Source organism: Ursus arctos, unplaced genomic scaffold, assembly GCF_023065955.2.
Source record: "Ursus arctos isolate Adak ecotype North America unplaced genomic scaffold, UrsArc2.0 scaffold_11, whole genome shotgun sequence".
Taxonomy (NCBI): domain Eukaryota; kingdom Metazoa; phylum Chordata; class Mammalia; order Carnivora; family Ursidae; genus Ursus; species Ursus arctos.
In genome coordinates, this window is record NW_026622775.1 from 49,956,690 (window position 1) to 49,974,158 (window position 17,469).

General features: G+C 36.5%; 1 protein-coding gene across 1 annotated transcript in view; it reads right to left on the reverse strand.

Moving 5' to 3' along the window:
* The window catches only part of NAF1 (nuclear assembly factor 1 ribonucleoprotein), a 46,908-nt gene that overhangs the window by 12,901 nt on the left and 16,538 nt on the right, over positions 1 to 17,469 (reverse strand). Inside the window, exons 3-4 of the mRNA XM_026499589.4 lie at positions 8,483 to 8,576; positions 5,122 to 5,204 (exon numbers count right to left, since the gene is read on the reverse strand). Of these exons, the coding sequence (XP_026355374.1) occupies positions 5,122 to 5,204; positions 8,483 to 8,576 (177 nt within the window). The remainder of the gene's footprint in view (positions 1 to 5,121; positions 5,205 to 8,482; positions 8,577 to 17,469) is intronic.

A 17,469-nucleotide genomic window follows, 5' to 3' on the forward strand; every position in this document is an offset into this window, starting at 1 on the left:
TACCTACGTCCCAGGCAGGAAGAATTAGAAGAAGGAAGGACAAAATGTATATACCAATATGTCCCCCCGCAACCCCCACCTTCTCGCCCCATACACTCATGTCTTTTAAGAAGCCTTCTTGAAAGTCTCAAACAAAAACGTCTTTTTTCTCAGTGGCCAGAACTAGGTCAGATGACAACCTCTACTGAGGAACTTGGCAGTATTTGTCTAACCCTTCCCCCAGACTAGGGTTCTCTAGACAGATACTGAGAAGAAGCTAATAAGCCTTCACAGCTGACAAACAGGGATGTTAATGATGGTGATGATTATAACAGGTGCCACTTATTGAGCAAGTGCTATATGCCAGGTGTGTGAGCTCTGTACACTTCATCTTGGTTAATCTTCACTACAACCATAAGAATTTAATACCTATATTAATACCCATTTAAAGATGAAGAAATTGAGATTCATGAAGGGGAATAACATGTCGAAGGTCGTATGATGGTGGAACGGGAACTTGAGTCCAGGTCTGTCGGACTTCTGGGTTGCCTGGGGCTGTCCCGGTTTTAGCACTGAAAGTCTCATGTCCCAGCACCCATGTCAGTCCTGGAACAGTGGGGTCAACCATGGAAGCTCAAACAGTATTAAGGTAGGAGCTCAATTAAAGTTTGTTGAATGGTTAATCTAATTTAAAAAAATTAAAATTTTTTAAAAAGTCTTAAAAACAATTCTTTTTTAAACTCCTTTGATAAACAGCGACAAATCTGATTCTTCAAGTTTGGATGGGGATAAACAATTTGTTTAGAAAAATTTCCCATAAAGGTATAATAATCACTGTTTGCAACCTGGTACATAAAAAGCTGTTTCCCAAGGACTGGTATCCTGGACAAAATAATTCCATTTCCTAACTGAGAAACGATTTCACTAGAGAAATGCCTGAATAGCTTCAGGTTTACACAGAGACTGGTTTGAACTAAAATGTAAGTGACATTCAAAATGCCTAGATAAAATCAAAGCATACTTAGTTGACTATTCTTAAGATCTCAAGTGTTAATAACCCATACCTATGATAAAAATCATTATAAGGTTTTAAATAAAATAACTTCACATACAACAGGTAACAGGAAGCTACTTTAAGGAATCCATACATGGCTTATACCAAAACTGAGAAGTATTTATGCTCCTACCTCAAATAGCCATGGAACACTTGACTGAGTTGACATAAGCCATTTAGCTAATCCAGAGTTATAGAAAAAAAAAGGGCTTAACAATATTTTAAACTACTATCAGCTACGAAGTATAGATTTTAGATTGGCTAATACCTGAGAGCTAAACTCTGAAGAGCAACCTCAGACAAAGTAGGGGTCAGGCCAGCCCACTTCTCTCATAGTTTCATTAAACCTTGCATCCCGGCTCTCTTCAGACCTGCCTCTGAGGATTCTGCAAGTTCCAAGCTACCTGACTACAGATAAAAGGAAAGGAAGGAATGGCTGAGACAACAGTGTAAGAAACAAAACTCAGAATAATAACGTCCAAGATATTTATTTTAAGATAGGCAAGAAGCTTTCCTTATACTTTAAATGATAGCATATATTCTGTAGAAATACTCATAAAAATTTAATCCAACTAATGTTTTATACTTGCCCTGTTATTTGAAAGGTAGTTTTCAGTATCTATCCACTTGGCTCTGGCTTATAATACTTACCTTCTTATTCAAAAGCAGTTATCTTTCTGCTAAAAGACCTCAAAGGTATCCTGTCACACACAGAGATCATGAACACACACCACTATCACATTATACAGATACAGTATAAGGTCTGTTAGGAAAAAAACTGACAAGCAAATTCACTCCCCCAAATTCTCATCCCATAGCATAGTCCAGGCTTAGAGTTCTGTATGCTGTATGGCAAAAGTTCTAGCGGCTAGGGACCAACCTAAGTCAGCTGGCTAGACACGCACAAAGAGCACTCCAAGAAAGAGAATAAGCTGCACTTTCCCCTCTCCACACATACGTTATATACTTAATGGTTAGCCTAAGAGGGAGTAGGTAGGCAATCCTAGTTTCTACAGGTAACAAGAAACAGGTCAAAGAATCTCCAGGCCCAGGAATAATGCTGGAAGACTATGCAAATGGAGAGCCGAGATCTGCATACTTCTGCTCTGAGAACAGCCTTCAAAGGAAGCCATTAACAAAGGCCTTATGGTTGTTCCAGCTGAGCCACTTCTTGGCTAACCTACCAAAAGGGGAAAGGGGGAAATGAACCCCTCACAGCCATTCAGAATTCTCTCTTATCAATCACTTTACACTAATCACTGTGTTATTATTACTTCACAAGTTGCTGAGGAAGGAGAAAATAAACCACTATATCAAAATAATACAGAGACTTTCAGAAAATCAACACATACTACCAACTAAGACTAATATATTCTTTTAAATTCCAGCCCAACTCTAACAAACACTGAAAACGAAATGCAAAACGAGTACGTAATTCATGTTATATAGGGATAATAAACTGCACAGGCTGGTCAATTTTTAAACCCCCTGATAAAGAGCTAAACATTAAAAATAAAATTTCATTCATCATTTATCAAGAGTAACTAATCATTAGGATTAAAGGGCAAAAGGTAGAAACACAAATCCAAGGTTACCTCCCTTAAATCAGTGGGTAAGAGGGAGGAAGTAGAAGGAAAGAAACGCATCAGACAGACTAAATAGATTGTAAACTTAATTTTGTTCCTTTTTAAAACTTTGTGATTTTTGAGTAAATGGGGATAATTCCACTTGCTTAGAATTTCAATGAATTTAAAAAGATATATAAAATATTGTATCACTGTGGCTCATTTTAATTGCTGAAGAGTAGAGGGAAAAGAAAGGATGAAAAAGGTTTGACACTGAAGTTAAAACTAATTTAGTACATAGATCTAAGATCGAAAACAGATTCAATTTCATTTTCTGGTCACTGGTTTGTTTAGCTCATAGTCCCAACCCTCCCCACCCCTGCACCATTATTTTGGGGAATCATGTCACAGCACTTAGATATATAATCAAATATTTTTTTAAAGGCTTGTCACTTCTTGAATTTACAAAGCTATGTAAAATTTAGAAATAGATTTAATTTTTCCTTCTAGACTTATAACTAAAGTTACAGGCATAAATGTTACATTTTTATCTGACTCCTTTCAAAGTCAAATGACAAAAGAGCTGAATATTAACATAATTAGTCACAATTATAGAACTAAAAATTCAAATGTATTGAGGGATATAAGAAATGTGAATTCAGAGGTTTTTAATTAGCAAAGTGTTGGGTATTTTGAAATTAAAATCGTCTCAGCTAGCTACTTAAAGAAAAAGATAACTGTCATGAAAATCATAAATAAAAGGAATTATGGAAATAATCAGTTTCAAATGAGTCAGAAAACCAGGAAATAAGTTTCCACTCCCTCTGCTCCTCTCCCATCTTCTACTACTTTCTGGAGGACAGCGAAAAATGCTCTGCCTTTGTACCAGAGCAGAATACTGGTTTCTCCTAAAGAAGTAAACACACCAATGCGCATGGAGAGCTACTCATGGCACAGTCACGGACTCATTTCCCATCCCTTTTCTCTCTCAACCTTCTCTGAGGTTAAGCACCCTAGTGAATCTCCAACCACTTACAAAGGTACTAGCAGAACTCATACTTGAAACAAAAAGACTGAGCTTAGGTATCTGAAAGGGGAAAAAGTACAGCACCATCCTTTAGGCATTAAAGTCTTTCTTCCCCTCACAAACTTTCTCAAGAATTGCCAAAATATATTAGCTCTAGACTCCAATTAATTCTGTCACTGATTGCTTTGCAATCCTAAATCACTCGTTTCTCTTTGGTAAATTAGCCTGTCAATTGAACAAAAACAGAAACAAAACCAAAAAAGTATGTAGGTAGTACAAGGTAGGCAGGAACCAGATAAAAATCTGACCTTTCTAATCTGTGTGTTAGAATGGGACAATAGGAAATATCATGTAAAAGGGAAAATTATAAGAATGACCCAATAATATAATTAAAAAGATATGCTTTTTTTCTGATTAGATGTAAATTAATTGTATCTCCTAGAACAAAAAGGAAGCCAACTACTAGTTATCTGGAAAAAAATAAACCCCAAAAAGTGACTTCCCCAAAGATAGCAGCTGGTTTCTTATTTTCTTATTTTTGTTTGTTTTCAACACAGTACCCATTTACCTAGCACTTACAATTTACAAAGCATTGTACTTTGTGGAATAGAGAATGTGGAGGTGAATAAAATTACCCCTATGCCAAAAAAGGAACACTTAGTTGATATTTACATTTTTTTTTAAATTTTATTTATTTGTTTGACAGAAAGACAGCCAGAGAGAGAGAGAACACAAGCAGGGGGAGTGGGAGAGGAAGAAGCAGGCTCCCAGCGAAAGAGCCTGATGTGGGGCTCGATCCCAGAACGCTGGGATCACGCCCTGAGCCGAAGGCAGACGCTTAACAACTGCACTACCCAGGCGCCCCGGTATTTACATTCTTGATCTTAGAGGTTTTACATCTTCTGCTGACGGCTCAAAATTGCATATTTACTGGGTAAAATGTGTAGTCTTCCATATTAAAGATGGACATGCAGAATTGTTCCATTCGAAAGATGTTATAAGGGACTTGACTTTTTGGTGAGTACTGAAGTACACATTCTCATAATTCCCCAGAATGTGTTTACAGTGACACTTTGTAGCTATTGCTGAAATCTTTCCCCCCCTTTTTTTTCCACTCTAAAAATGCCACATAAGGAAGCCAAAGTCTAAAAACATTTTGAGAGGCCCCATTCAAAGGGGACTCACAAACCAAAAAAAAGTTAAGAACTACTACACTATACAAAGTTTGCTGCACTCAACTTTGAGTACCTGGAGGTATTCAATATGTAGACCCACTGCTTCACAAGGTACCTGACAAACAGGAAAAAACTGTGTACCAACAGACATGAAGTATTGAAAAAGTCAGGAATAAATTAAAACTTCAGAGCTCTAGACTGCTCATCTACTAAAACTAACAAATTCTTTTTAGGACAGATAGGGAAAGTCAGAAAAACCAATCAACAAAGAAACAGAATAATTTTAAGATGTGAATATTTTTTTTTTTTTTTTTTACAAACCTTTCCTGCTGCCTGTCGATCACTTTTAAAAATTACAGTCTCCTCATTAACCGGAGGTAGGTTAGTCATAGATTCAATTATAACTGAAAAATGAAACAAAGGAGATTATTTCAAGATTTAATCAGAAGATAATGTAAAATTTAAGTGGGAATTTTTAACTCCAACATAATTTAAAACGAAATTTAAGGTGAGATAACAGTACCTCAGTAACTATTCCTCTTAAAACAACGGTCTCTTTATTATCAAGTGGCATGAGGAAATACATTCTACATATTTTTATTTAATATAAAAGCTATAACTCTAAGAAATAAAAACTAAAGTACAAATTCTCACAGAAAATTTGTATCACCCACTAAAAAGTCAATAAATTTAAGTCATGTACATTTTCCCAAGCAATTTTTACCCAAAAAAGTACAATCACATTTAGTCACATCACTCCTGTTTTAGGAAAAATTAAGTCTTCTTTCTCACTCTAGAAATTATTTTCTACAAAGTACTGAGTACTTATTGATCTATGAAAAGGCTAAAGACTTCCCAAAAGCATCTTCCTCTGAATAAATGAAGAATGATAGAACTCACAGTAATTTTTATCATTCTTCTCAAAATCCAACAGCATTATCCCACTAGTCTATCATAATCTCCAATTTCTGTAAGGGCCACAAATGTTAAAACAACCAAGCTACCATAACAAAGAGAGAAAACAAACAACAGGCTCTTGAAAATTAGAGCAAAAAGCATGAATACTTGCCACATTACACAGATAATGCCATGTCCATTTGAGAAATGAAATGTTAGTTAAGGTTATTAAAATTCATTTTAAAAATTTCAACTGTATCCAATTAATTATAACAGTTCTTCTAAGTTCTGAACATACATGTGGAGTAATAGATCATTTTTTGAGTTACATCTGTTTCTGGAATAAAGATGATGAGTAAGGATTGATAATGATAGTGAGCACTAACACAGCATTCATTTTCAATCATTTCTCCTCCCTAATACCCTTCCCAAGAATCAAATTACATGAAAATAAAAGATCACCTAATCCAATTCCCTCATTTTATAGAAAGATGAGAAAGATGAGAAAACAGGACTTAAGAGATTAACTATTACATGGCTAATTCCAGACCAAGTCATCACCAGAACCTAGATTAACCTAGATCCCTAGTTCCAATGCTCTTCCTTTAAGAACACAACTACTGACTGTGTTTCCACAGCCTGAAGAAATCCACTCTTTTTTTATTATGATTCTAGGTGGTAGTTGCAGGTAGCTGGATACACATCAACCTAAAGTTTGTACCATACATTGATAAAAATTTCCACAGCTATCAACAGTCAAAGAATCTACTAGTACAAGATCCTTAACTTCATGAAATCTCTCTACTTCTACCTAGGTGGATAATATCTAACTAGCCTCTTGTATTTTCCAAATTAAATAAAGAGAGAGAAAGAAAAACAAGCCAGCCTAACTTGCAGAACAATTGTAGAATACAAAGCCAAATCCTTTCTTTTTCTCCTGGGGTTCTTATTTGAACTCACAGATTTTTTGCTTCATGTACTAATACTTTAAATTATATTTTCTCTTTTGTAATTTGGTCCAAATCATGTTAGATATTTTAGGCTCTCAAAACAGGGTAGCATGTACTGATTTTCAGTGAGTCTTTATTCCCAGCAACCTGAGAATTTTGTTAGTCTATTAGGGTATGCTAGTCAAAACAATATCTTTAGAAAGCATTATCCTATGCATATCGTATAGTTCACATTTTTTTCTTGATAAACATTATGATCTTTATTTTTTCTACATACATCAAGTCTAATAAATGCTCAACCCACACTATGTAACCAAATGATTACTTATTTAACTTATTTATGCATATTATTAAATGCCATAAGATAACTCAAATACCAGTAAATGTAATGACCCAAGAATCAAGTACAGAGTTTTAATAATCATGATTTTTGTGTAAAAAAAAAAAAAAGGTTTCACTTTAATCAGAATTTTGATTAATAAATTTCAAAAGCATAAAATTATAGAAGTATAAACTTTTAAAAATATTGATATGGGCACTGTTAGAAAAAGGTTAAAAGTCCAATTTCTACCACCACTGTCCCAATATACAACTGATCATAAGGGAAAGTGAGTTGGGTTTTTCTGTGTCCCTTAAGCCCTGTCAACTAAGGGGGCTGGTGGGTAATCTAAGGTCTTTTATCCAGTTCAAATATCCTTTGACTTTGTCCACTCTGAGTTCTACTTTCAGATGGTTCTTACTATGAGAGCTAATGGTAGCTTACATGAACTTCAAGGCCTTTAGTATACCTACGTCACAACCTGGGGCTAAAAGAAATTTGTAATATTGAGTTCTCTTATAACCAACAGCTTTATATTTCATGGTATTAAATCACAGAACTTTCTAATTTACATGTTTCTAAAATAAAAATCAAAGGCAGTAGGCAGAATAATGTTCCCCCCACCAAAAGACACCCACACACCCTAATCTCTGAACTTATAAATATGCTACCTTACATTTAAAAAAAAAAAGAATTTTGCAGATGTGATTATCAAGGTCCTACCTTACATTAAAAAAAAAAAAAAAAGATTTTGCAGATGCGAATAAGGTTAAGGAACTTGAAATGGGGAGATTATCCTGGATTATTCATGTAGGCCCAAACTAAAGAGTCCTTAAAAGCAGATAATCTTTCCAGGCTTTGGTCAGGGAGAGATGTGATGAAGGGAGAAGGGTCACAGAGAAGGTATATTACTGGCTTTGAAGATGAAGGAAGGGAGACATGAGCCAAGGAATACAGGCAGCATCTAGAAGCTGAAAGGCTCAAGAAAACAGATTCTCCCCTAGAGTCTTCAGAAAGGAACTCAGCCCTGACGCACCCCTTGATTTTAGCCCAGTGAGACCTACATCAGACTTCTGGCTCACAGAACTATAAAACAACAAATTTATCTTGTTTAAAGCCACTAAATTTGTAGCAACTCAATAGCAATAAAAAACAAACATACCAAATCAAAGTTCTGGAGAAATGTCAGTAAAAGCAGACTTTGAATTTTAAAAAAGACATCGCATTTATGAGTTACGTATATAAGTAAAAAATGAATTTAAGGAGGGCACATATGGCATGGAACACTGGGTGTTATACGCAAACAATGAATCATGGAATACTACATCAAAAACTAATGATGTGCTGTATGGTGACTAACATAATAAGTTTTTAAAAATGAATTTATCTACTCAAACTTAATGACTATAAAATGAAGTATTATTACATATTTCACAGAAAATGCACTAGTCATAAAGTCTTTGATTTGATGAATGCATATTTGGATGTAATTTTATTCATAAAATTATTTACATACCTAATTGCTCAATAATACTTGAAACCATCCCAAGAGGCTTTAATTCAATATCTTCAGGCAGAATAATAGTGAGTTCTTCAACAGAAGGTAGTTCCTATAATATAAAAAAAGCATTGATCTTCCTCCAGTTTGAACAACTAAAAAAAAAAAAAATAGGACATCATTCCCATTTAAAGTATATAAACATTTCTCAAGATGTAACCTTAAGCACTTACACCATCTCTTCGATATTATCCTTTTTAGTGTCTGACAGTATTTCTTCCACCTCCAGTATTTCCCCACATGAGTGATACAACAGCATCTATACCTTAATCCAGCTAGACTAAGAACACGGACAAAAGTACCCAGATTTTCCCAATCGTACTTAAATGAGACAAAAAACAAAAAAGCCATCAATGGTTAAGGAATCCAAGGTAAAAAAAAAAAAAGGCATTTTGCTAAGTGATTCCCAGAGAAATAATTCTACTGGTCACTACAATTTCTCCACAGAAGAGTTCTCTCTCTTAGCTATCTTAATTTGGTTAATTAATTTGAAAAGGATTAAATAGTTGAAAAGAGAAACAGCAATCTTTTCTGGGGCTGTTTTCTGGGGCTGTTTGAAAAAGAGGAAGTGTCTGGCCTCTTCAGGAAAAAAATCTAGAATTCCTGAGAAACAAAACATGGGCTCCACCTGGAAAAGCTGTGAAGTGTTGCCTGGTATCTTCTTTCTCTATGTTAAAAACTAAATACCTTTACATATAAAATTCCTCTTTTCTGACCCAGCTACTAACTATACCTCAGTTGCTATAGAAACTAGATGTTGAAGTAGAGATAGAGTTGAAGAGAAATCTAAGAATAATACCGACCTTAGGCTTTAAACTAAACAAACAGAACTTTCTATTTTTGACCTTTGCCAAAAGACCACAATTAACTTTTAGAAGGAAGTTCTTCCTTAAGAAGGTATGAAGGTGTAAAGATCCTACTACTGGCATGTTAGGAGTTGGCTTGGGAGGAGAAAGATAACTTCTGAAGAAATGTTGAAAAAGATGGGAAAAACCTAAACAATATAGTGTATTACAGATGAATGGATCATGGGTAATCATTTTCCTCTTCAGGGACTCAAACAAGGTTTTTAACAAACCATATAACCAGAGTTAAAGTATAACTTGCTTCTGGGAGATGCTATTTTCTGATCAAGAATTACTTATGAACAACCACACTAAAGGTCTCAACCAACTCCATGCAGAAGACTTAACTTCTGTACAGTTATTCTGGATGGTGTTGGAGGAAATGATTGTGTTTTATATGTCAGAATTTTTTTGAGTACTTTTAGGGAGAGGACAACTACTTGTCATTTTTGCATAGTAAATATGGATAGTTTTTTCTTGGCAAGACCATGGTTTGAAAGTGGTCCATGTATGTATTAAAATAGAGAAGGGAGTATAGTTGTTAGAACTGGTAAAGAACATATGACATGGAATAGCCTTGTTAAGAAGAAGTTCTTAGAGAAAGAACTCCCACACCAGTTAAATACAAGAATAGCGAACTACAATGTTGGGAGACTGCAGACAGAAGGGCTTTCATGATATTTTAGAGAGCAAATCACACTGCCTTCTGCTTCTAGGGTGGGTATGTCTTATAAATAGCGAATGGCATTTTCTAACCCAGAAGTATAGTGATGAAATCTGAAATCTGACCCACTGACTAACCAAATCACAGTTAAACTACAGCAAAAACTGGAGAGTCCAAGATGGCGGAGGGGTAGGAGAACTAAATTTTGTCTGGTCCCAGGAATTCAGCTAGATAGCTATCAACAATTCTGAATACCTACAAACTTAACCGGAAAATGAAGAAAAGAATAACAGCAACTCTATGAACAGAAAAGCGACTACTTTCTGCAAGGTAGGAGGTGCAGAAACGTAAATCTAAGGCGATATATGGGATACACCACAGAAGGGAGGGAGTCTCCATCCGCTGGCTACTGGCAAGGGACAGAGCAACGGAGCACTTAAAATCGGAACTTTTAGAAGTCTGCTCTGGTAAGGGACGTTGCTCTGGTGGCTAAGCGAGGGTGTGGAACCCTCGCTGGGAGAGTGTGGTCTTAGGACCCTCGGGGTCACAGAAAGACTGGGGGTGCCTGAGTGCAGCAGAGCTCCCAGGTACTGGAGCGGGGAAGCCGGCTGCAAAGAGTGAGCTGAGGAGTGGGCTCTCAGCTCAGGGTGGCCATAAACCGTGAACTGTCGAAGAGAAGGGGCCCAACAAGCGGCAGACCGGAGGAGACTCCCCTTCCGCCAGGAGCGTACCACAGGAATCCGCTGGGTTTAGACACTCCAAACAGGGCCGTGTGTCAGAGACAGAAACAGTGGTCACAGGCTGGGTGAGCACGGAGTGCGGCCAGAGACCAGAGACACAGGAGTGATTGACTGCTTTTCTGTGGGCTCACTGAGGAGTGGGGCCCCGAGCTACCGGCTCCAGGGCTAGAGATTGGGAGGCCGCCATTTTCACTCTCATCCTCTAAAGCTGTGCAGAAAGCTTTCAGGGAACAAAAGCCACAGAGAGCAAACCAGAGCAGATGACTTAGCCTGGCCCCTAGCAAGGGCAGTGCAATTCCGCCTGGGGCAAAGACATTTGAGAATCAATCCAACAGGCCCCTCCACCAGAAGATCAGCAAGAGCATCCTGCCACGACCAAGTTTACCAATCAATGAGAACTGCAAAACTCCAGAGCTAAGGGAATACAGCACATAGAATTCATGGCATTTGCCCCATGATTCTTTAGTTTTTCAACTTTAATTTTTTTTAAATTTTCTTTATTTCTTCTTTTTGAAAAAATTTTTCTTCTTTCCCTTTTCAACCAATTTCTTATTTTATCAACTCCTTTTTAAAATCTTTTTTAATTTAATTTTTACAGATACATTCTATCCCTTCATTGTATTTAATCTTATTTTTGTATATGTGTAAGTTTTTCTATCTTTAAAATTTTGGGATGCAGTTTCTTCTAACAGACCAAAATAGACCCAAAATCTAGTATGTGGCTCTGTTCCATTCACCCCCCTGATCCATTCACTTTTTTTTTTTCCTTTTTCCCCCCAGTTTTGGGTCTCTTCTGATTTGTTTAGTGCATATTTCTCTGGAGTCATTGTTACCCTTTTAGCAAAATTTTGTTCTTATTCATTTATTCTTCTCTCAACAAAATGACAAAACAGAAAAACTCACCTCAAAAAATAGAACAAGAGGCAGTACCAAATGCCAGGGACCTACTCAATAAGGACATTAGTAAGATGTCAGAACTAGAGTTCAGAATAATGATTATGAAGATACAAGCTGGGCTTGAAAAAAGCATAGAAGACACTAGAGAATTCCTTTCTGGAGAAATAAAATCTAACCAAGTTGAAATCGAAAAGGCTATTAATGAGATGTCATCAAAAAATGGCGGCTCTAACTGCTAGGATATATGACGCAGAAGAGAGAATTAGTGACACAGGCGACCAAATGATGGAGAATAAAGAAGCTGAGAAAAAGAGAGATAAACAACTACTGGATCACAAGGGGAGAATCGGAGAGGTAAGTGATACCATAAAGCAAAACAATGTTAGAGTAATTGGGATCCCAGAAGAAGAAGAAAGAGAGGGGCAGAAGGTATACTGGAGCAAATTATAGAGAACTTCCCAAATTTGGGGAAGGAAACAGGCATCAAAATCCAGGAGGCACAAAGAACCCCCCTCAAAATCAATAAAAATAGGTAAACACTCCGATATCTAATAGTAAAACTTACAAATCTCAGAGACAAAGAGAAAATCCTGAAAGCAGCCTGGGACAAGAGGTCTCTAACCTACAATGGTAGAAACATTAGACTGGCAGCAGACCTATCCACAGAGACCTGGCAGGTCAGAAAGGACTGGCATGATATGTTCAGGTACTAAATGAGAAAAATATGCAGCCAAGAATACTTTATCCAGCTAGGCTGTCAATGAAAATAGAAGGCGTGATAAAAAGCTTCCAGGACAAACAAACTAAAAGAATGTGTGATCATCAAACCAGCCCTACAAGAAATATTGAAAGGGGTCCTCTAAGCAAAGAGACAGCCCAAAAGTAACATAGACCAGAAAGGAACAGAGACAATATATAGTAACAGTCACCTTACAGGCAATATAATGGCACTAAATTCATATCTTTCAATAGCTACCCTGAATGTAAATGGGCTAAATGCCCCAATCGAAAGACACAGGGTATCAGATCGGATAAAAAAGCAATACCCGTTGATATGCTGTCTGCCAGAGACTCATTTTAGACACAAAGACACCTCCAGATGTAAAGTGATGGGGTGGAAAACCATTTATCATCCTAACGGACATCAAAAGAAAGCTGGGGTGGCAATCCTTATATCAGACAAACTAGATTTTAAACCAAAGACTGTAATAAGAGATGGAGAAGGACACTATATCATACTGAAAGGGTATATCCAACAAGAAGATCTAACAATTATAAAAATTTATGCCCTTAACATGGGAACAGCCAATTATATAAGCCAATTAATAACAAAATCGAAGAAATACAATGACAATAATACAATAATAGTAGGGGACTTTAACACCCCTTCACTGAAATGGAAAGATCATCTAAGCAAAAGATCAACAAGGAAATAAAGGCTTTAAATGACACACTGGACCAGATGGACTTCACAGATATATTCAGAACATTCCATGCTAGAGAACACACATTCTTCTCTAGAGCACATGGAACATTTTCCAGAATAGATCACATACTGGGTCACAAATCAGGTCTCATCTGGTACCAAAAGATGGGATCATTCCATGCATATTTTCTGGACCACAATGCTTTGAAACTCAAAACAAATGAAAATGAAAACACAATCGTTCAAAATCTTTGGGATGCAGCAAAGGCAGACCTAAGAGGGAAGTATGTAGCAATACAAGCCTTTCTCAAGAAACAAGAAAGGTCTCAAATACACAACCTAACCCTACACCTAAAGGAACTGGAGAAAGAACAGCAAATAAAGCCTAAACCCAGCAGAAGAGAAATAATAAAGATCAGAGCAGAAATCAATGAAATATTAACCAAAAGAACAGCAGAACAGATCAACAAAACTAGGAGCTGGTTCTTTGAAATAATTAATAAGATAAATAAATCCCTGGCCAGACTTATCAAAAAGAAAAGAGAAAGGATCCAAATAAATAAAATCATCAATGAATGAGATTATAAACAACACTGAAGAAATACAATTATAAGAACGTATTATGAGCAACTATACTCCAACAAATTAGACCATCTAGAAGAAATGGATGCATTCCTAGAGAAAGTATAAAATACCAAAACTGAACCAGGAGGAAACAGAAAACCTGAACAGACCCATAACCAGCAAGGAAATTGAGACAGTAATCAAAAATCTCCCAACAAACAAGAGCCCAGGGCCAGATGGCTTCCCAGGGGAATTCTACCAAACAGTCAAAGAAGAATTAATACCTATTCTTCTGAAACTGTTCCAAAAAACAGAAATGGAATGAAAACTTCCAAACTCATTTTATGAGGCCAGCATTAACTTGATCCCAAAACCAGACAAAGACCCCACCAAAAAGAATAAGAGACCAATATTCCTGATGAACATGGATGCAAAAAATTCTCTCCAAAATACTAGCCAATAGGATCCAACTGTATATTAAAAGCATTATTCACCATGACCAAGCGAGATTTATTCCTGGGCAGCAAGGTTGGTTCAACATCTGCAAATCAATGTGATACACTACCTTAATAAAAGAAAGGACAAGAACTATATGATCCTCTCAGTAGATACAGAAAAAGCATTTGACAAAGTACAGCATCCTTTCTTGATTAAAACTCTTCACAGTGTAGGGATAGAGGGAACATACCTCAATATCATAAAAGCCATCTACGAAAAACTCACAGCGAATATCATTCTCAATGGGGAAAAACTGAGAGCTTTCCCCCTAAGGTCAGGAACACAGCAGGGTTGTCCACTATCACCACTGCAGTTCAACGAAGTACCAGAAGTCCTAGCATTAGCAATCAGACAACAAAAAGAAATAAAAGGCATCCAAATTGGCAAAGAAGTCAAACTCTCACTCTCTCCAGATGATATGATACTTTATGTGGAAAACCCAAAAGACTCCACCACAAAACTTCTAGAACTCATACAGGAATTCAGTAAAGTGGCAGGATATAAAATCAATGCAGAGAAATCAGTTGCATTTCTATACAACAACGAGACAGAATAAAGAAAAATTAAGGAGTTGATCCTATTTACAACTGCACCCAAAACCATAAGAACCTAGAAATAAATCTAACCAAAGAGGCAAAGGATCTGTACTCAGAAAACTACAGAATACTCATGAAAGAAATTGAGGAAGACACACAAAAAAAATGGAAAAACATTCCATGCTCATGGATTAGAAGAACAAATATTGTGAAAATGTCTATGCTACCTAGAGCAATCTACACATTCAATACAATCCCTATCAAAATACCATCAACTTTTTTCACAGAAATGGAACAAATAATCCTAAAATTTGTATGGAACCAGAAAAGACCCCGAATAGCCAGAGGAATGTTGAAAAAGAAACCCAAAGCTAGTGGAACCACAATTCCAGACTTCAAGCTCTATTACAAAGCTGTAATCATCAAGACAGTATGGCACTGGCACAAAAACAAATAGATCAATGGAACAGAATAGAGAACTCAGAAATGGACTCTCAACTCTATGGTCAACTAATCTTCAACAAAGCAGGAAAGAATATCCAATGGAAAAAAGACAGTCTCTTCGATAAATGGTGTTGGGAAAATTGGACGGCCATATGCAGAAGAATTCCTTACACCATAAACAAAAATAGACTCAAAATGGATGAAAGACCTAAATGCAAGACAGGAATCCGTCAAAATCCTTGAGGAGAAAACAGGCAACAATCTCTGTGACCTCAACCGCAGCAACTTCTTAGACACATCACCAAAGGCAAGGGAAGTAAGGCAAAAATGAACTACTGGGACTTCATCAAGATATAAAGCTTTTGCACTGCAAAGGAAACAGTCAACAAAACCAAAAGACAACCAACAGAATGGGAGAAGATATTTGCAAATGACTTATCAAATAAAGGGGTAGCATCCAAAATCTATAAAAAACTTAACAAACTCAACATCCAAAACCCAAATAATCCAATCGAGAAATGGGCAGAAGACATGAACAGACATTTCTGCAAAGAAGCCATCCAAACGGTCAACAGACACATGAAAAAGTGATCAACATCACTCGGCATCAGGGAAATATAAATCAAAACCACACTAAGACATCACCTCACACCAGTCAGAATGGCTAAAATTAACAAGTCAGGAAATGACAGATGTTGGTGAGGATGCAGAGAAAGGGGAACCCTCCTACACTATTGGTGGGAATGTAAGCTGGTGCAGCCACTCTGGAAAACAGTATGGAAGATCTTCAAAAAGTTGAAAATAGAGCTACCCTATGACCCAGCAATTGCACTACTGGGTATTTACCCCAAAGATACAAATGTAGTGATCCAAAGAGGCACCTGAACCCCAATGTTTATAGCAGCAATGTCCACAACAGCCAAACTATGGAAAGAGCCCACATGTTCTTCAACAGATGAATGGATAAAGAAGATGTGGTATACACACACACACACACACACACACACACACACACACACACACACTGGAATATTATGCAGCCATCAAAAAATGAAATCTTGCCATTTGCAACAATGTGGATGGAACAAGAGGGTATTATGCTAAACGAAATAAGTCAATCAGAGAAAGACAATTATCATATGATCTCACTGATATGTAGAATTTGAGAACAAGGCAGAGGATCATAGGGGAATAGAGGAAAAAATGAAAAAAGATGAAACCAGAGAGGGAAACAAACCATAAGAGACTCTTAATCTCAGGAAACAAACTGAGGGTTGCTGGAGGGGAGGGGAGGTGGGAGGGATAGAGTGGCTGGGTGATGGACACTGGGAAGGGTATGTGTTTTGGTGAGTACTGTGTGTTGTGTAAGACTGATGAATCACAGACATGTGCCCCTAAAACAAATAATACATTATACGTTAATTATTAAAATTTTAAAAATTAATAAATAAACATTTTTTTTAAAGGTAGAGCAAAAACTTTCCCTACTTTTGGACTGAGACAAAGCCCACTGGTTATTAAATAAAGTCAGGATCATGTAGGTAGAACAAAGGAAAAGGAAGTCTCCAGAGAGAAAGTGCTGTTAGATCTTTTGGGAAAACCACTGAACTGAGGAGGAGGGTAAACCAAATATCATGAACACTTAGAATGCAAAATCAATGTTATTCTCAAATAAATAAATATTTGGCCACAGAATTAAAAGTTCCTGTTTTGTATTTTCTATTAAGAGGAATAAAGGTCCACAAGATATTAATTATGTTTGGTATAGATCTAAACTCTGATACTGTTTTGATTTCTTTTAACTTTAAAATATAAAATACTCCTGTTTTTTAAAAAAGGAAAAAATTAGTAGTACAGAAGGACTCAGAGTAAAAAGCAAAAATTCCCCTATCTTATTACTTTCAACCCCCCATCCTTCTCCATAGACAGCTGTTAACAGTTTATCTTTCAAATACATTTACCATGCAGATTTAAACTTTACATTTCTAATTGTAAAATGTTTTACTTATATCCACATTATAATGCAAGCTATCCTTTTTATCGATTGTATTTTGTACACCTTTCTACACCAAAACATAAACATCTAATTTTTCAAACATTCTAACAGTGTATCACTGTATAGACTGTAACTTAACACCAGTCACCTGATAAAACATGTCTCTCTTTAATTTTTGTCATTACACACAATGATAAAATGAACCATCGTTCACCTACACCTTCATGTAACTCCTGTGATAAATCCCTGTAAGTGGAACTGCTAGATCCAAATATACAAACACTTTTAATTTTGACATATACGACCAGGTTTCTTTTCCAAAAGGTTCTGTCAAT